The 21,068-nt window shown below is 39.0% G+C and overlaps 1 protein-coding gene across 1 annotated transcript in view; it reads right to left on the bottom strand.

Moving 5' to 3' along the window:
• TMEM131 (transmembrane protein 131) overlaps positions 1-21,068 on the bottom strand; it is a 195,542-nt gene that overhangs the window by 66,808 nt on the left and 107,666 nt on the right. Inside the window, 6 exon segments of the mRNA XM_007470223.1 lie at positions 1,875-1,936; positions 2,873-2,929; positions 3,029-3,179; positions 6,843-6,923; positions 11,778-11,900; positions 14,381-14,497. Coding sequence (XP_007470285.1) covers positions 1,875-1,936; positions 2,873-2,929; positions 3,029-3,179; positions 6,843-6,923; positions 11,778-11,900; positions 14,381-14,497 — 591 coding nt within the window.

Raw genomic sequence — 21,068 nt, 5'->3', positions numbered from 1 at the left:
TGTTTTTTTTTTTTTTTTTTTTTTTTTTGCAGTACGCGGGCCTCTCACTGTTGTGGCCTCTCCCGTTGCGGAGCACAGGCTCCAGACGCACAGGCTCCAGACGCGCAGGCTCAGCGGCCATGGCTCACGGGCCCAGTCGCCCCACTGCACGCGCAATCTTCCTGGACCGGGGCACGAACTCGTGTCCCCTGCATCGGCAGGCGGACTCTCAACCACTGTGCCACCAGGGAAGCCCTATATTGCTCTTATTTTGCTCATTTTTCTATAGACTTGTAAAAATTTCAATACAGATTAAAGAGGCAAAAACAATCACTAACCCCTCAATATAGCAGTAACAGTCAGCATTATGTGGTTTTTTTCTTTCTTTTTTTTTTTTTTTTTTTAAGAAAAATATAGTATCAGAGTGGCTAGGTCAAAGGAGCTGTTCCTTGTCATCTGTGGAAGGGTCCCAGGCCCTTGAAGACTTCACCGAGGAGCAGGGGCATGAACCCCAGCAGACTCAGGCACCTTCAGAGCAGGTTCCTCAGTCGGCCTAACACTGGAGTGCTAGGAACCTCAGGTTGGGGTAGTTTCAGCTCCACTGTAGACTGGGGGAAGTTCTTTACCATAGGCGTCCCCAACCCCCGGGCCGCAGACCGGTAGCGGAGTCTGCGGCCTGTTAGGAACTGGGTCACAGCAGGAGGTGAGTGGTGGGCAAGCGAAGCTTCATCTGTAGCTCCCCGTCGCTGGCATTATGCCTGAACCATCCCCCACCATCCCCCCACACCCACCCCGGTCCGTGGAAAAACTGTCTTCCACAAAACCAGTCCCTGGTGCCAAAAAGTTTGGGGACCGCTGCTTTACCAGACTCCATTCCCCTAACCCACCCCCAGTTCTCCTACCTAGCAGGAAGAAATACTAGGTCATATGGCAGGACATTATCTCAGAAGAGTCCTTACCCAGAAAGGGTGTTAGAGACTATGACTCTACTAGTGAGCAAGGTCTACCCAGATTTTGCTTTAGCTCACAACCTCACCTCCTGGTGAGGTCCCCAAGTTACAAAGAGAATAAGAGAAGAGGAAAGCAGTATATTTTTATTAATAACCTGTGCTGATGTCAGAAAACCTAAATTCAGAGAACTCTGATAAAATGAAATAGATCAGATGAGCTTTGAGACTTAAGAGACTGTTGCCCATCCCTGCCCAAACCCAGAGTTTACCACCAACTGGTGGAATAGAGACCAAAGAGAAGAGAGTATACAAACCCCAAGTGATGGGAGAGATGGTCATCCCAGGTAGCCACACTTTAATGCACAGTGACCTTGCTCACCATCTCATGACACTCCACTTCCACTTACAAGGCATCAAAGTCACCTGTTCTGCGAGTATGTGTGAGGGGGAGAGAGGACCCTAGTTTACAGTATGCTGTCAAGGGTAACTATGGCAGCTGCGGGTTAGAAGGGGTACCAGAGACAAATGCTAACAGCACTCAACCACTACCTACCGGATTTCTTTGCTTCCTTATTTCTCTTTCCAACTCATCTTAATCTTTTCTTCTCTCTTTTTACTTAATCGTACCTTAAGTCTAACAACCCGGTTTTCTCTGCACATGGCATGCAGATCCTAGGATTTATCAGACTCTACAGGCCTAAACAGGAACCTCATGAACTTTGGTTCACACTTAGCTTGGAGAAGACTGTCCACATGCCCTTCTCATCCTGAAAATCTGGTGATTAGAGAGGCAGAACAGGCTTCTTGTATCACGCTTTGAACCAAAGTGTCACCAGGTCACCACAAAACAATTCCTTTAGAGCAAGAGTTTAATCATGTTAAACTTTGTCATAAGTTTAAAAACAAAGAATATATAAATTAGGAAAAAGAAAAGTAAAAACTTACTGTTATTGGTACATCTTTTGTTCCTGAATTTAATAAATGAAGATTTAAAACTTTTGGTAGATCTGTTAAAATTGAGGAAAAGAAAATATTTCTTAAAATGGTATGCTTTATAGCAAGTTAGAATCTTTCTCTTCTTAGATATCAGACGGAATGTATTTTAGAATGTGAACTAGAATAACAATCACATTTATAAAAAGAATGTGACAATCACATTCCTAGACAGGAACTGCCTTACTCTTAAGGACAGTGAGTACTATAGGAACTGCCCCCTCCTAAACAATCAGACCAAAAGACAAAACAAAACAAGTTTTCATTGAAATTGACGTTATCACTATCTTTTAGTTTTCCAGCAAAGCATAATGAAGCAATTCAGTAAAGTACAATATAAAGTTATTATATTAAAACCAAATCTGATTTTCAAAAATGGGTCTTCAATCCTAAACAACCAAATTTTTAATTACATATGGCCCACAGGAATCCCATATTACAGGTACTCTTACTTTTCTCTTAATAAATCCTTTTTTGGGTTATTTTCAATTTTAGAATTTGAATTCTTTCTCTGACCACTGGGGACCAATTGCTAACATTACATTATTATAAGGCAATTGAATAATCCATATCTAAACAGAAATCCAGAAGTCAATCTTTTTACGTCCTTTATTTTACTTTTAAAAGAAAAGATTCAGCATAACTAAACAGGTGAGAAACTGGATTAAGAAACTAAGAAACTACTTGATGCCTCAATCTTCCTTTTAGAAGACTTAAGTTACCCATGACATTGCTTTCCCATCTTGTAAGCAGTGGTATCCCTCAGAGGAATGGGGCATAAATCACTAAGGGCTCTGAGTTCCCACAAGCAGATTTCTACAAGATCATGTAACCCACTGAGAAATAACTTTCAAAGCTGAATTAATTACAAAGGAGCTAGAGTAGAGCCATTCAGCAATGAATACTGGGATTTTTAAAAAGACCTATAGAGACACTGTCTCTTTTTTTACCTTGTGTTCGCAGTGTACCAAAATCTAACATTTCAGTTGAGGAATAAATTCCAGGAGCTTGGAAAAAAAGAAAAGTAAACAATTATATTTCACTTCGCCAGAGTAGGATGTACTGAAACCAAAACAAACTTACAGCTCCTTTAGCCATCCACTCACCTGTGGTAACTTCCACCTCAACTGGAAGAATGATAAACTCCGTGCTGTCTGAAGCATTAGTCTTTATTCTTATGAAAGCTGTGTGGTTATCTGCTTCTCTAGATGAAAAACTGGCTCTCATCACTCCCTTGGTTTCGTAAGGAGGAATTTCCTGACAAGTTAACAGACCATAATGTAGCAAAACCACCACAGTTTACTGAATAAGATGACATCACCTGAAAGATGCACTATTATTTTATATACTAAGAAAAAAAAAACATATTGCCAATTAAACAAATATATTCATTCCACTGATTATAACACACAGTCCAATTTTGGAGGATGTTAAATGATAAAAACACACATATCTTAAAACTAATGAAGTATGGCGTGTAAAACTGAGCAAAATGAAAGAAATAAAATTATATGAAAACAAACTGTCAGCGGCAAAATCATCATTAAGAGGTAGAGTTAATCTATAAAAATCAATTATTATTTGATGTATTGCTGGTGCTTGGGTATATAATTCAGTCCTGAAATTCTCTCAACAACAGAGACATCACCATCAGAGGGAAAATGCTTTTCCAGAAGTTTACAGGATTCTCTCTTTTTTTTAACAGATCTTTACTGGAGTATAACTGCTTCACAATACTGTGTTAGTTTCTGTTGTACAACAAAGTGAATCAGCCATATGCATACATATATCCCCATATCCCCTCCCTCTTGAGCCTCCCTCCTACCCTCCCTATCCTACCTCTCTAGGTCACTGCAAAAAGGATTCTTTTTTTTAATTTATTACTTTTTTAAACAAAATTCTTATAATTGATGGACTTCCTGATACATCTCTGTAATACTTTTTACCCTACACTTTTTAGCGGCATACTCATTAACTGTCTCTTCATATGCAATAGTTTCAGAATATACTTTTTTTTTAGCTAAATAATGTTTTATTTATTTATTTTAACATCTTTATTGGAGTATAATTGCTTTACAATGGTGTGTTCGTTTCTGCTTTATAACAAAGTGGATCAGCTACACATGTACATATATCCCCATATCTCCTCCCTCGTGCGTCTCCCTCCCACCCTCCCGATCCCACCCCTCTAGGTGATCACAAAGCACTGAGCTGATCTCCCTGTGCTATGCGGCTGCTTCCCACTAGCTATCTGTTTTACATTTGGTAGTGTACATATGTCAATGCTACTTTCTCACTTCGTCCCAGCTTACCCTTCCCCCTCCCCTTCTCCTCAAGTCCATTCTCTACGTCTGTGTCTTTATTCCTGTCCTGCCCGTAGGTTTTACAGAACCAGTTTTATTTTTTTAGATTCCATATACATGTGTTAGCATACGGTATTTGTTTTTCTCTTTCTGACATACTTCACTCTGTATGACAGACTCTAGGTCCACCCACCTCATTACCTCATTACAAATAACTCAATTTCATTTCTTTTTATGGCTGAGTAATATTCCATTGTATATATGCGCCACATCTTCTTTATCCATTCATCTGTCGATGGACACTTAGGCTGCTTCCATGTCCTGGCTATTGTAAATAGAGCTGCAGTGAACACTGTGGTACATGACTCTTTTTGAATTACGGTTTTCTCTGGGTATATGCCCAGTAGTGGGATTGCTGGGTCATATGGTAGTTCTATTTTTAGTTTTTTAAGGAACCTCCATACTGTTCTCCACAGTGGCTGTATCAATTTACATTCCCACCAACAGTGCAAGAGGGTTCCCTTTTCTCCACACCCTCTCCAGCATTTATTGTCTGTAGATTTTTTGATGATGGCCATTCTGACTGGTGTGAGGTGATACCTCATTGTAGTTTTGATTTGCATTTCTCTAATGATTAGTGATGTTGAGCATCCTTTCATGTGTTTGTTGGCAATCTGTATATCTTCTTTGGAGAAATGTCTATTTAGGTCTTCTGCCCATTTAGGATTCTCTTTAAATGCTAACCAAGAGAGCGTGGACTCTGCTCTCCTTTCATTTAAAACCTAACAAAACAAAGCTTCCCAAGCAAATCCACAGTTCACCAACCGTGTTCAGTAAGGCTCTGAGCATGTAAGACAGCGTAACTTTTTAGGCTCATAAAAAAAGAACACTTACATATACACTAGAAGGAAGACTCACTGGAAAAAAAATTTGTTTTTGAGGTATAATTCTTTTCCTGGTTTTTGAATAATCTGGCTCCCTCGGGACCACCAGAGCTTTTCTGCACACACCTTTTGGCCTATTTTAAGAAATCCTCATGGTTTAGAATTTACTGGTCTTCACTTGCCTCTACTCTCTTAACTTTTTAATCTCAAAGTAGGAAAGAGGTGACTGGAACCCTCCTGGGGCCACTAGAGATAGACCATCCACTTCCCCATCTTTAGGAGCTGGGGTTTTCTCATGTACACTGAAATGGGCTGGGGGTGAGGTCAAGGCCAATTGACTTTTTCTCACTCTAGATTTGTAGGAATAAGTCACTATATCTTTTCTCGTAGCTGCTAGGAGTATTAAAACAATCTGCCATACCTGCTACCATTCATTACAGTTCTTAACTAATTAGAAATCTGAATTTTTTTATGTTTATTTACTAGAATCTGGTTATATTTCATAGGCAATTCTTAGTTCTTCTATCTAGAATTATAATACAAATTTAATTGCTTATAGTTAATTCTATGAAGCACTGTTTTATATACTATTTCTCCCAAAGGCTTTTCAAACAATATCGTAATTTCAAGGTAAATCATTTTTGTGAAAGGATATAAAGAGACCATCCATTACGTATTTCTACCTGCTAGAGTGTTTCTACATCTTAGAAGTTAACCTAGTCACTGACAAATTGGTTTCTAAAGGTTCAAGTCAATATCCTAAAAGCGCCCCTTCCACGTCCTTTCCCTGGCTGAGACTGGTCAGATGACAGAATCTAGAGGCTGTGTGTGTTTAACAGAGCAATTAACAAAGAAACTTCGATGTTCAGAACCTATTCAGAGTGGTCAGGTCCGCGTGTCTTCAATTACGAATGAGCAGCGATTTTAGTGACCTCGGTACAAGAACTGCATTTTCTATGACTTTCCCTTCTTTGATTAAAGCTGGGTAGGCAGCATTAAAAAAAATAAAAACAACCCTCCTATGGCAGGAACCTTTGTAAATAAGGTAGTTGCTAGGTATTCATTAATCTGTTAATATTTGCTAGTATTCTCCAAGAAAAAGTGGTTCTCTAACCATGGACACAGAGTACTGTCAAATATTAGATAGCATTAAACGTGGCTACAGACAGCCTAAAAATTTAAAGTTTCTAAGTCATCAGGAGGGCCTGACTATGTTCCCTCTGCAAATGGCATCTTCTCCATCAACAGTGAGTGTGCGTGTGCAATGCTTTACCTTAAAACATGCAGCAGGTCCTTCTCACGTTTTTTTTTTTTCTTCTTCTTCTTCTTCAATATTAGTGTAAAGCATATTATAAATGATTAGATTCAGAGACAACTTTACTAATATTATTCCGAGGAAGAGTAGTTAAAACCTCTTTCTTTCACACAGTGGGTTAGAGCTTACTCCAATTTTTGTTCACTGCTCTTTCCAAAAACTACTATTCTATTTCTCTCTGTCTCTCCAATTTCCAAGTATATTTGATATAAATTTTTTATTTATCTTCTTAAATTAATTTTTACTGGAGTTGCTTTACAATGTTGTGTTAGTTTGATACACATTTAATATTAAGACAATAATTACAGAGACGTCACCCGTATTTCTTCGGGTGATGAGGAGTTAAGTATTTTCTGGTGTATTTAAGCGAGAAACTGGTCTCATGTGAGTTCACAAGAGAGAACACGCCAGCACTCACCCACAGCTTCCTGGCGCCGCCCTGCTGACCTGTCGGAAGCTCGAGGTGAAGATCTCCTCCACTAGAGTACATTTCTACAACCTGTGACAAAGGAGCGCGTGATGGTTAAGTCAAAATCATGTTTTCAATGCAAGTGATTTGCTGTTATACAGAAACGTTTGAAACCCTAACTGTTCAACAGAAAAAAAAAATCTAAAGACATTTACAGATATAAATGTAGGATAAGTGTGGTGTCACATCACCAGAGGCAGTGCTCACATGGGTAAGTAATGGTGGTATATTTAATTAAAACAAGGTAACTTTGAAATATTGAACTCGGAACTAGTGTAGCTGTTTCAGAGACTGGATTTTAGGAAATCCAACCGTAGGACATTTATTTCTATTTTTTTCCTAAGGAAACAGTTTATGAATTTTACAGTTCTCATAGTAACACAGATGCTTCTTTATTCACACATTTATAACAAGATCTAGCAGTAGATCTAATAACTACTGTAATTGTGACATAGTGAAGAGCATATCATTCTTCAGCATATGCAACAATTATCAGTGCAGTATGAAAATATTTGAAGACTTCTGTAGCAAAATCACAGCTATTATTAATATATCTCTTTGGCTTGTACCTACACCCATGATTGTTTCTTTTAGATATTTATTTATTTATTTGGCCATGCCAGGTCTTAGTTGCAGCAGCGGGATCTTCATCGCCGAGTGCGGGATCTTTGTTGCGGCATGTGGGATCTAGTTCCCTGACCAGGGATCGAACTCGGGCCCCCTGCATTGGGAGTACTGTCTAAGACAGTGGAGTCTTAACCACTGGACCACCAGAGAAGTCCCAACCCATGATTTTTAAAAACTGTTTACAGAGGTATAATTCATGTACAATAAACTATACATTTAAAAAAATAATTTAATCTATCTATGTATCTATCTTTGGTGTATTGGGTCATCGTTGCTGCGCACGGGCTTTCTCTAGTTGCAGCGAGCAGGGGCTACTCTTTCTTGTGGTGCGTGGGCTTCTCATCGCGGTGGCTTCTCTTGTTGCAGAGCACGGGGCTCTAGGTTCGCGGGCTTCAGTAGTTGCGACACATGGGCTCCGCAGTTGTGGCTTGCGGGCTCTACAGCGCAAGCTCAGTAGTTGTGGCGCACAGGCTTAGTTGCTCCACAGCATGCGGGATCTTCCCTGACCAGGGCTCGAACCTGTGTCCCCTGCATTGGCAGGCAGGTTCTTAACCACTGCGGCACCAGGGAAGCCCTAAACTATACATTTTTATTTTTATTTATTTATTTTTTTGCAATATGCGGGCCTCTCATTGTTGTGGTCTCTCCCGTCACGGAGCACGGGCTCCGGATGCGCAGGCTCAACGGCCATGGCTCATGGGCCCAGCCGCTCCGCGGCACGTGGGATCTTCCCGGACCGGGGCACAAACCCGTGTCCCCTGCATGGGCAGGCGGACTCTCAACCACTGTGCCACCAGGGAAGTCCAGTTCATTTCTTTTTGATTTTATGGATATGCCACAATTTTTGATCCATTTACTTGTTGATGGACATTTGGGGTGTTTCCAGTTTTTGGTCACTACAGATGTTTGGTCACAACGCTGTTATGAATACCACATTGTATAAGTCTTTGGGTTTTCACGTGCTTTCCTTTCTCTTGGATAAATACCAAGGAATAGAAGGGTCATATGGCAGGAGACTTTTCTTTAAAGGCAGGTAACCCTATCTCTTAAAAATAAAGAATATATTTAATTAAATGCAAATTTGGGGTGAATGAGAATGGGTAGAAAACCTTTACTTGTTTTATCACAGAAGTCCTCTAGGAGTACACAAAAAAAGGATAAAGCAGGAAAAACAGCAATACTTTAGCATATGCTTAAAGGTTTTTGTTTTTGTTTTTTTTGTGTGTGTTGTCATTACAGTGATGCATTTAGCAAAGACTAATGAGCTAGGATTTTCTCTGAGTACTATCACTTGCCTTCCAATTTATTAGTGTTCCCCTACAGTACTGTGTTAACAGTAACAGCACCTTAACTGATGGGGTGACTGCAGAACTTTTTCTAAAAACCAGAAAACATCATGTATTATTTCATTTCATCTTCCAAGGTATTAAGGACACAAGCCTAACAATGTTTGGAAACGTAAGATGACAAAGGTAGGCTATGTATAACAGGAAAGGGAATAAGGAAATGAGGACAGATAAAGGCTGAACTATAAAATCAAAGGACAGATTACGTTAAAACTAGGACAACACACTCCTGATTTTTAGTCCAGTGCTAGTTATCCTAATTTAATAAAGTTTAGAGAAAAAAAGGAAGCCAACAATATATACAAAATATAATTTATGTAAAAAGATTCCCACGAAAAATGTTAATTTTTGTGTGCCCACATATCTGCACACAAGCACACAGAAAAAGGCCTGATGTGACACACGGAGATCACATGAAGGGTATCGCCGAGGAAGGGTTCAGGCCTCGAGCTGTGCTAATGTACAGTCACCAGCTACATGTGGTTATTTAAATTGAAATTAATCGAAATAAAATAAAACTGAATGTTCAGTTCTTCAGCCACCCCAGCCACAAGTTCAAGTGCTCAACAGCCACCTGTGGCTGGTGGCTACTGTACTGGACAGAGCAGACACTGAACTTTTCCATCAGCACAGAGAGTTCTGCTGGACAGCACTGGACCGGAAGGTAGCAAGTTCAAAGGGACTTTTGCCTCACACGTTTGAAGTGTTAACATTCTTTTTTCAATGAGAACATACTCGTGTGTTTGTGTTGTATAATGAACAAATCAGATGTAATTTCTTGCTTTACAATACTATCTGCCTTCCACACAACCTTCCAGTTATAAAGGCAATTAAGTCACAGGAATGTGACAGACATGATAGTGACTATAGTTAAACTATACTGTATATAGTAATAAATAATAAATACGAATAAATAATAAATAGGAATAAATACAAATACTGGTTTATTATCTATAGTTAAACTATACTGTATATAGAGACTGATATAATGTTATATGTCAGTTATACCTCAATTAAAAAAGCGCCCATCAGGTAGGGACTTGGATTTTCCCTTAAAAAAAAAAAAAAAAGCACTCCAGATAAACAATCTATTGTTTCTAAGAGGGCAACTTTGGCTTTCCATTTGCTCTCCTGTGCGCTGATGAAAAGTCCATTGTGGTAAATCTTGAATTGAAATGTTATATAACTGAAAAAGACTAGATGAACAAAAGAAAAAAAATCACTATTGAATTCAGAGATATTTTTTCTAGATTATAGCTTGATGACTCCAAAGGCTGAGGAGCAAAGGCACAGACTGTAAGGCTACTAAAGTAACCGTAGATTAGCCAAATCCGCTGAGTCTGTAACCTCCATCCTTCCAAGCAGGAAGCGAGACCCTCAGTCCATGGTGTGGCAACCACAGAGAGGGCACATCCCTGGGTGCTTTGTAACATTGCTGCTACAGAAGAGTGTGGCAACTCATGCGGCAGGGTCTGAGAGAATGAGAGGACAGTTTTTGTGTCTTGGACTGAAAACAGTCAAGAAAAAAAAAAAGTAGCAAGAATTTATGAGGTTTCTGTATAGATTTGTAATAAAAGTTAGCCAGAACAGGGAAAATTCACCATTATCCAAAGTAGCAAAAGGATACAAACGACAGACTGATGATGGAGAGGAAATACTTTTCACTTGTAAAAGCGGGAGACAAGAGCATTTTCCTCTTTTATGATCAAGATATCCAGCTACAAATAATCAAAATTTGGGTGGAGTATTTTTATTCGTAGCTATCCTCACCCCGTGTCAGCCAAGTTTGGGGGTGAAAACTTTCCTGCTACTTCAGCATGTAATTCCTAAGCATTTCATAATCCCAGCTCTGAGTATCTTGTCTCGTTCTTTCTTGTTTTCACCTTCACTGTTTGTGAGCCCTTCTACCAGGGGGTTCTAGGCTGGCAAAAACCATTTCGGTTGCCAAAGCGCTGTGGCTTTTGCCACAATGCATGGTATTTTCCCTGCACCTGCTATTTTCAAGCCACCACTGAGTTCTGCAGTATTGGGGTCCTAAAGAACTCTACGGGCCCTGGGTGTGGACACTAAGGACTGTTCTGGAAAGCATCCACATCTCCTTCCAACGCAGACAACAAAACTAGAAGCTACAGTGGCAGCAAATGTTACACGGCTGGAAGTCACTGGGGCCATGGGGTGGGGATTTTAATTTTAGGAAATATTTGAAGGAGCGACGCCAGTCATGCCCACTGTCTTAGAGACAAGGGACGAGTGCGGAGGGATTTCAAATGTGAAAATAATTACTACTAAAACATTGGGTAAGATATGGAGTTGGATTTTTTAAAATAAAAAAATAAGTTGGCTTTTAATCAATGGTTCTATATTACCCTTTCCTTGGATTTTAATTTCCTGGCTGCCATCACCAAAAACTTATTATTATTAGAAATAAATACAAATACTGGTTTAAAAAATTTATACTGGGACAGAAGGAGCTGAAGGCAAGAAAAGCAGTGGCCTTGTATAGATGAAAACTCTTCTTAAATTACATGTCAGGTGCTTAAAACTAACACCAGAGAAACCACAGTCATTTTAAAAATGGTTCCAAAAATTCGATAATTGGACTGATATAACCCCAAATTCAGACTACAAGCTGCAATAAAAGAATATCTCTCTTTAGTACTATTATGCAGTCCCATGTTATTTTAAATAGTCTTGAAAACTATAACATATATATATGTATAACTGACTCACTCTGTTATAAAGCAGAAACTAACACACCATTGTAAAGCAATTATACCCCAATAAAGATGTTAAAAAAAATAAAAAATAAATTAAAAAAAAAGAAAAGAAAACTATAACAAACTGAGATTTCACGCTAAGCATTAATTTCCACTAAAGTTAAACACATTCAAAATCACCACCATAAACTCACCTGTAAAGGCTCACTGTGAGGATTGTGTATGTTTATTATAGGCGAGAAACTGCTATTCACAGGGACTCTGGCCCCAAGGAACGGCCTCAATCGGTATGGATTTGGAACTCCAATACCAAATACCTGATTCCAAGGAGGAAAAAAAATGCAATTTTAGTTGCTTTTAGAGTTTTAGAACATTTTTATAGTTATAACTGATTGATCTAGGGAAAACTGGTGAGGTTAACTTATGTAAAAAATCTTAACTCCCTTTAAAAGGAACACACATATAGTTTCTATACTTGTTTGGCTACCTATTTGATATACATAAAATTCTTGATATACATCAAGAATATATATATATTCTTTTATATATATATATATATATATATATATAAATGCACATATATATACATTTGGAATGATTTCTATATTAGAAATGAAAATGATAGTAGTCCTTCACGAGGTCATGGGATAGACAAAAGGAGGAAACAGGGAATTAAAAGATTTCCCTGTTCCAACCATCAGAAGATGGATGTAGGGCCCAGACAATCTCTTAAATACGAAGCACAGTCCAAGGTCATTCCTCCATAGGAATGTGGGCTGACCAAACAGGGTGAGCCAGTCATTTAAATGACAAATATTTATCAAGTGCCTATGATGTGCTAGGTACAACCACAGGCACTGCTGAACAATTCAACAGTGAACGAGACAGATAATGTGCCTGCTCTCATGAAACTCACATCCTAATGTTAGGGACAGCCTAGATAACAATAAAAAGGTTTAGAAAAATGGGTAATGTGATACAGAGTAACTGGCTGGAGTGAGGGTGGGAATATTCTTTAAGAGAGGGTGGATGGGGAAATGACGTGAGCTGATGTCACCTGACAGATGAGAACAAGCCAACAGTGAAAGTGTATTCCGCAAGGGGAAGTACACAGGCAAAGGGCAGGAGGCAGGAAAGGTTGTGGCTTGTTTGAAGACAAAGAATAAGATGAGAACCATGGTCAAATGGGATGAGGTGGGAGAGCTACACGGGAGTCAGAGAGATCCTTAGAGCCTTGCTGGCCTTGGTCAGAAGCCTTCACTTTGCTCTGAGAGCAATGGGAAAACTTAAGGATTTACGAGAGGAGCTGACTGGATCTGATTTATGCTCAGAGAAGACCGCTCTGGCTACAGCGTGAACAACGCACCGTAGGAGGGGCTGCGGAGGAGAGGACGGGCGGTCGGAGGCTCCTGGGTCGCCACCCAGGGAGAGGTGGGGATGGCCTGGGAGAGAGCAGTGGGAGCGAAGGGGAGAGAGCTAGACAGACTCGAGGTACACTGAAGAGGAAGACGTGGTGAAAGAGGAGATGCGAGGGGGTGAAGACACCTGGCACTGAGGCTCACCTTGAGAACAACCTGATCATGACCCTCGGGTCACCCGTGGGCCACAAACAGGTCAGTCGGGGGCACCACTGCAGGGCACAGGTCTTCACATTCTCATGGTGGTCTTTTCATGTACTCAACAAGTATATGCCAAGTGCTCTGTACAGCCTGTCAAAGTTATTCATCTATACTGGCTTCAAAAGTATACACTGCCTATCGAACGACCATTAAAGACTTGTTCACCATAAATAAGCATAAGATATGATTCTTGACTAAAATGGAATGTTTACTCTGACACTAATTTCCAAAATACATGAACTGTCCTGGGCAGTGGAGAAGAAATGTTCAAAACCAAAAGCATAAAAACTGTAAAGTAAGACACTAGCCAAGTAAGGATTTAAACAATTGAGTTCCATGGGCAATATACTCAGTGGTTAAGAGGACGGTCTTTGTAGTTATAAAGACATGGGTTTGAATCCCTGCTCAGTAACTTACTAGTAGCATAATTATTTAACCTTTCTCAACTTCATCTTACTCATCTAAAAAAGTGAGAATAACAGTATCTGTAATGCAGGCAGAAGTGCATGTAAAGTGTGTAGCACCGTGTCAAATAAGTAATTATTCTTAGTAATCTTGACATATAAAAATCTTGATTCACAAAACATTCACTTTCTTTAATAACCCAAACAATGATTGCACATAGAAAAGAGTTTATCAAAAATTTTAAACAATATAATTACCAAAGAAAAGCAGGCACATAAGTTTTGATCCTGAAACTATTATCACTTCGTAAGCGTGCAAAAAGTAAAAAACAAAAACAAAAACAAAAAAATCTAGAGTCACTGTGAAAATATTTTTAACTGTTCTTTTGCCAACCAATCTTACAATAACACTGTAGCTGTAGCTTTAAGAGCATTTCTTTCATAGTCTGATGTGAACAGGGATATTCACAAACACAGCTGTAAGTATAAAAATGCTCAGTATTATGTAACAACCTAAATGGGAAAAGAATTTGAAAGGGAACAGATACACATATATGTATAACTAAGCCACTTTGCTGTACACCTGAAACTATTACAACACTGTTAATCAACTCTACTATAAAATTAAAAGTTTAAAAAAAATTCTCTGAATCTAAACTCTTACATTTTCCCTTATCCCCTGAATTTTTGAAAAGAGTTCCCAAAAGGTTGTCATATGACAGGTTAAAGATGATAACTGTATTTTATAAATAAAGTTTTCATTCTGATTCTTACCTGGTAAGTGAATACCCCATGATTAGATGTATTAATAAATAAAGTATTTTCTACATTTCCTACTACTCTTGCAAGAAAAACTACATCAAATGATGTATTTCCTCCTGGAAGAATTTTCTGAAAAAGAAAAGCAATAAATAAAGTTAAATTAGTAACCAAAAAATCAGATCATGGTGACCACAATTAGATAGCTAAAGTTCTCGGGACTTCCCTGGTGATCCAATGGTTAAGAATCCTCCTGCCAATGCAGGGGATGCGGGTTCAATCCCTGGTCAGGGAAATAAGATCCCACATGCTGCAGGGCAACTAAGCCTGCGTACCGCAACTACTGGGCCTGTGTGCTCTAGAGCCTGCGTGCCACAACTAGAGAGAAGCCCACGTGCTGCAACAAACAGCCTGTGTGCCTCAACGAAAGATCTTGCATGCTGCAACTAAGCCCCGACGCAGCCAAAAAAAAAAAAAAAAAACATAGTTAAAGTCTTCTAAAACATCTTAGAATCATTTGCATAAACTAGCCTTTTCCTCCTAAAGGTTTAAGTTTTAAATTAGCCAAACTATTTTGCAATGGGAAAAAAAAGATGTCTTCATATTGGATGTCACATATCTTTGTCAATCATGATTCTAAAACCCTGTACAACAGATGGTTCCCTTGAATTCTGTTCATTCAACAATAACTAGGCTGGAATGAAGTACCTAATTACAGGCTCTTCCAACACCAGACGATCAAGGAGGAGCTGAGCCGAAGCTGAGCTTCTTATACAGATGTTCTACTCTACTACTGAGTAGCCACTTGTACTATCCGAATAAACAAATAAGCCCAGCCTCAACCTCTTGACCTCTGTCGTTCATTCACAAAGGGCACAAAATGTGCCAGCAACTTACATTAAAAAAGAAGGGAGCCTTGGTAATACATGCAGGAACTCCTTCCTGTTACCTCGTGTAGAGACTGAGAATGTCACGGTGGTTAGCAAATTAAAATTTTATTACAGGGCTTCCCTGGTGGCACAGTGACTGAGAGTCCGCCTGCCGATGCAGGGGACACGGGTTCATGCCCTGGTCCGGGAAGATCCCACATGCCGTGGAGCGGCTGGGCCCGTGAGCCATGGCCGCTGAGCCTGCGTGTCCGGAGCCTGTGCTCCGCAACGGAGAGGCCACAACAGTGAGAGGCCTGCGTACCGCAAAAAAAAAAAAATTTATTACAACAAAACAATAGGGCTGCTTCATGAAGTCTGAGAGACTGCAAATGCAGTTCTGCCTGCAATGAAGCCTTAAAATGCATTTTAATATGTAAAGTCATTAACTTCTCTCATTCTGCCTCTGTGGCTAGAACTCTAAAATGCTCCCCAAATTATAGCTTAAAATATATGGCACTGAGATGTCTGTCTTTACCTTTGGATGTAGAAAGCTGGGAATTTCTCCTGCATTACCAAAAAGAATAATCTGCAAAATCATAACTTTTCTTGAATGCATCACAGTTTTTGTGTATCAACTAGCCCCAAATTTAAGGAAAGACAAGCACCTTTGAGAAGAGATAGAATGTGAGTACCGGCTCACCCACGACAGAGAATGGGAAGATGAGGCTAACGTACAAGACAGTATAATGAATTCAGCTAAAAGTTTTACACACTGCTAAATGCCGAGTGTGGGCTACAGAACTCTGGTGCATAGAAGCCCTAGAAGCTATAGATGCTAGATGGAGGTCACACTTGAGCCAAAAAATCAGTAATAGCATACTGGTAAACAACAGACTTCTAAATAACCCACTGGTCAAATAAGTAGTCACAAAGGAAATTATAAATTATTGTGAATCAACTGGAAATGAAAACACAACGTATCAAAATTTAAAGCAATACTCTTTTTTTAAAAATAGATCTTTATTGGAGTATAATTGCTTCATAATACTCTGTTAGTTTCTGTTGTACGACAAAGGAATCAGCCATATGCACACATATATCCCCATATCTCCTCCATCTTGAGCCTCCCTCCCACCCTCCCTATCCCACCTCTCTAGGTCATCGCAAAGCAAGGAGCTGATCTCCCTGTGCTATGCTGCTGTAAAGCAATACTTGGAAGGAAAATTACAGTATTACATGCTTATCTTGAAAAGAAATGTCTCAAATCAATAATCTGTTTCCACCTTGAGAAACTAGAAAAAGAGTAAATTAAACCCAAAATAAGGAAAAGGAAAAATATTAGACAAGAGCTTAAAATAATGAAATAGAAAATGGAAAAACAGTGAAAAATCAGTAAAACCAAAACGGTCCATAAAACTGATAAAACCCTAAACAGAATGACCAAAAGTAAAAAGGAGGAAGATGAAAATATAAGAAACTGAAATGTGGACATCATAATACAACCTTTACACATACAAAGGATGATAAAGGAATATTACAAACAACTCTATGCCCATAAATTTAATAGCTAGAAGAAATAGACACATTCTTTGAAAAACAATCTGCTAAAGCCCATTTGAAACAAAATTGCCAGAACAGTCTTACAACCATTAAAAAAAATTTAATTTGTAGTTAAAAAACCTTCCCACAAGGAAAAGCCCAAGCCCAGATGGTTTCACTGGTAGAATGGTAGAGTTACCAACCATTAAATAACACCTATCTACATAAACTTTCAGCATACAGAAGAGAACACTTCCCACTTCATTTCATGAGTCTAGTATTACCTTTATACCAAGACCAGACAAATATGTGACAAGAAAAGAAAACTACAAGCCAACATCCCTCATGAATGTAGACATGCAATCATTCACAAAGTATCGGCAAACTGAATCCAGCCAACATATAAAAAAGATAACACATCATGATCAAGTGGTTTTTATCATGACAATGAAATTCTAGCTCAACATTCAAAAATCAAACCAATGTAATTGATATTATCAACATACTAAAGAAGAAAAATCCTTTCAGTAGGTGCATAAAATAATTTGACAAAATTTAGCATCCATTCATGATTAAAAATCTCAGTAAACTAGGTCAATAGAAGAGAACTTCCTCAACCATATAAAGAGCATCTACAAAAGACCTAGAGATACCAGATTTAATGGTGAATGACTGAATGCTACCCTCCCCCATCCCCAATGTGGAACAAGACAAGGATGTCCTCTCTCATTACGGCCATTCAACATTGTATTGGAAGTACTTGCCAGTACAATGAGACAAGAAAAATAAATAGAAAGCATATACATTAGAAAGGAAGAAAGTTCTGTTTTTATTCACAGACAACATGGCTGCCTATATAAAAATTCCCAAAAATAAACTTCAAAAATGCCCATAAGAGCTAATAAGAGTTTAATGAAGTTGCAGGAATCAAGGTCAATATATAATAATCAATTGTATTTCCCTATCTTAGCAATAAACAGTGGAATTCTAATTTTAAAAAAAGTATCATTTACAATAACACACACACACAAAAATATATATCTAATAATGTGCAAGTTCTGTGAGCGGAAAATGACAAAGCATTGCTTAAAGTAAAAGAAGACTTAAAAAAAATGGAGAGATGTACCGTGTTCATGGATTGGAAGATAATATTTTTCAGATGTTAATTCTCCCCCAATTGATTTATGTATCCACCGTAACTGCAATAAAAATTTCAGCCTAAGGAGAAACTAAATACAATGTGAAATAAGATCCTAGAACAGAAAAAGTACATTGATAGAAAACTGTTAAAATTCATATAAGTTTTTAGTTAACAGTACTTTACCAATGTTAATTTCCTGGTTTTGATAATTATACTATGATTATACAATATAAGAAGTTAGCATTAGGAGAAACTGGGTGAGGAATACAAGATTATCTGTACTTAGTTATCTATATGTTTAAGATTAATTCAAAAAAATGTTAAAAAAATCTTAGCAAGGGGTTTTTAAAAAGAAATTGACAAGCTGATTCTAAAATTCAGATGGCAAGAAAAGGGAATAAGTAAAGCAAAACCATTTTAAAAAAGGAAAACAAAACTGAAGGGCTCACACCGCAATTCCAGGAACTACTAAAAAGCTAGTGTAATCAAGGCAGCGTGGTTATTGGTGAAAGGGTTGACATATTAGGTATCTATTATATACATATTAGAACGTAATGGGAAGTCCAAAAAAACAGACCCACATATTCAATGTCAACTGACTTTGACAAAAACGCAGCGGTATTTCAATGAGAAAGGATAGTCTTTTTAACCAACAGTACAGTAACGACTGTATATACATATGCAAAACAAAACAAAATAACTCTTGATCTATATCTCACGCCATAAACAAACATTAACTCAAAAAGGATCACAGACCTAAACGTAAAATCTGAAACTACTAAACTTCCGGAATAAAAATTGGAGAAAATCTTTGTGACTTCAGTTTAGGCGAATAGCTCTTAGCTACAAGTCCAAAAGCACAACCCATAAAAGAAAAATTTGATAAGCTGGACTTCGTGGAAATTAAAAACTTCTGTTCTTTGAAAGATTTTATAAAGAGGATAAAAAGACATGCTACAGACTAGAAGAAAAGATCTGCAAATCACATATATGATAAGGAACCTTGCTGTACTCCTTGGAATTACTTAGTGAAGTTTGAAAGGAAATAAGTTGATTTGCAGCATTACGTTTAGTAGTTATGTGCTTCTTTGAGAATGCCAGATGTGGCTGTCTTCAGTCTATTACATGGACAAACATACATTAGTACAAAGATTTCTTTGAAAACAGATTTCAGCATTTGTTGAAAGCTGTTAAAAGCATTATATCCTGGGAGAAAAAAGAGCCTGGATACAAGAGTACAGGTTCTCTTTGATAGTTCCTAATATCCAATCAACTCTTTACAACTTAAAGACTGGAATACTTTAAGAAGATGCTGAGATACACAGAACAAATCTTTTCTTTCTTTCTTTTTTTTTTTTTTTTTAATAACAGGGAAAATCTACTTCCAAATGACAATTAACAATGTAACAAAACAGTGATGAAACAGAACAATAAACTCAGGCTCAGGAATGTAATCTTCCCATAAGAATTCATCAGATTTGCTACAATTCATCCTTTTGTTCCCTCTGGTACAACAAACTTCCTAAATAAAATAAATTTAGTTTGATTAAAAAAAAAAAAGAAAACAGTAGGAAAAAGTAATGAAGATGACACAAGGTGTGCTAACTTTAGTTTTAAATGATCTGCAGCAAAGTCTCACATATTTGTACCACAGATCAGGGTCCCTGGCCTTTTGCTCCCTTGGTGATCTCACCCAGGTCCATGGATTCACATCTTTACTTCTATTTCGAGTCTAGTCCTTTCCCTCATACACCAGACTTCAACTGCCTACTTGGCACCCCCAGCTGGACGTCTAGGAGACATGCCAAATCTAACACGTCCAAAACTGAACTACTGATCGCACTCCCGAAACCTACTCCACCCTCAGCCTTTTCCATCTCAGCTGATGGCAACTCTGTCTTCCCAGCTGCTCAGGACAAACACTCTGGAGTCCACCTTGACTCTTCTCTTTCTCTCAATCCCACCTCAGAAAATCCTATTCCTACCTTGAAACTACGCCCCCAATGGAGCTTTCTTCACTTCTTCACTCTGCTCAGAGTAATCCTGCCCTCAAGTCCTGCAACAGCCAAGGTAACTAGTGTCCCCGATTCTTCCCTCACGCTTCCTTCTTCAGTCTATTTCTGATAAACAGTGAGCCTTAGAAAACATAAGCTATCATTCAGTCCTCGGCTCAGAATCTGTGATGGCCTCCCACTTCAATCAGGGTAAGAGCCCAAATCCTTATCACAGCTTCTAAGACCCTTCACAGTCTGTCCCTCCCCACCCCCTCTTTACTTCTGCTCTCACCCTTGCTCACTCTGGTCTAGCTACACTGTCCTCTTTGCACACCAGTCGTGCTTCCACACTGGAGACCTTGCTGCCTGAACCCTCTGTCTGGAATGTTCTTCTTCCATACATTCCATTTCCCTCCCTACAGTCTTCTCCCTTCCCTCCGTCAAGTCTGTTCGAATGTCACCCTCTAAATGAAGCCTACTCTGACCATCCTATTTAAAACTGGAGGAGTGATGTCAGCATCATGGTGGTGTAAGACATTCCTCCTTTTTGTCCTCCTTTTAAAACAACAGGTTAGATATCCATCGACAAACAGAAGTGCCTCTGTGGGACTTGTGGAATACAGTACCATACGCCTGAGGATCTAGGAGCTGTCTTGCCCGCCTGTGCATCTGGAAACAGGCGGACAGACTTCCGTACAGGCCATGGGACAAATGAACCTGCCCCAACCCCTCTCACTGCAGCTGGGAAAAAACCTGGAGTGCTGACCTGGGCAGATACTGATGGACAAGAGATAATTTGCAGAAGTCTACCTTTCCCAAGGAGATATTCCAGCATGCCATTGGAGGGGAAAAAAAAAAGAGTTTGGTTGCAGTGGAGATAGTAAGAGGAATTTTCCCAAGGCCAACTCCCCCACCCATGCTAAGGCAACACTGCATGGGATGGTGACCTCTCCTGGGTGGGGGTGAGGGGGTGGGGGGATGAGAGCACCCTGAGCGAGTGAGTGCCCAACTCCTCCGGCTGTGCAGGATGTGGCTGGGAATCCTGTTTCTCTCCACTAGCACCCAGAGTACTGAGGTGGGACTTCCATAATTGGGGGAGGTAGGAGATCAGGAAAGAGGCAGATAGAAGTATCAAAGGGCATTAAAGGTAGGCATTTCCT

This window comes from Lipotes vexillifer, unplaced genomic scaffold (assembly GCF_000442215.2).
Source record: "Lipotes vexillifer unplaced genomic scaffold, Lipotes_vexillifer_v1.1 scaffold1139, whole genome shotgun sequence".
NCBI lineage: Eukaryota > Metazoa > Chordata > Mammalia > Artiodactyla > Lipotidae > Lipotes > Lipotes vexillifer.
The sequence above is the reverse complement of the archived record's forward strand: the minus strand, read 5'-3'. Positions and strand labels throughout refer to the sequence as shown.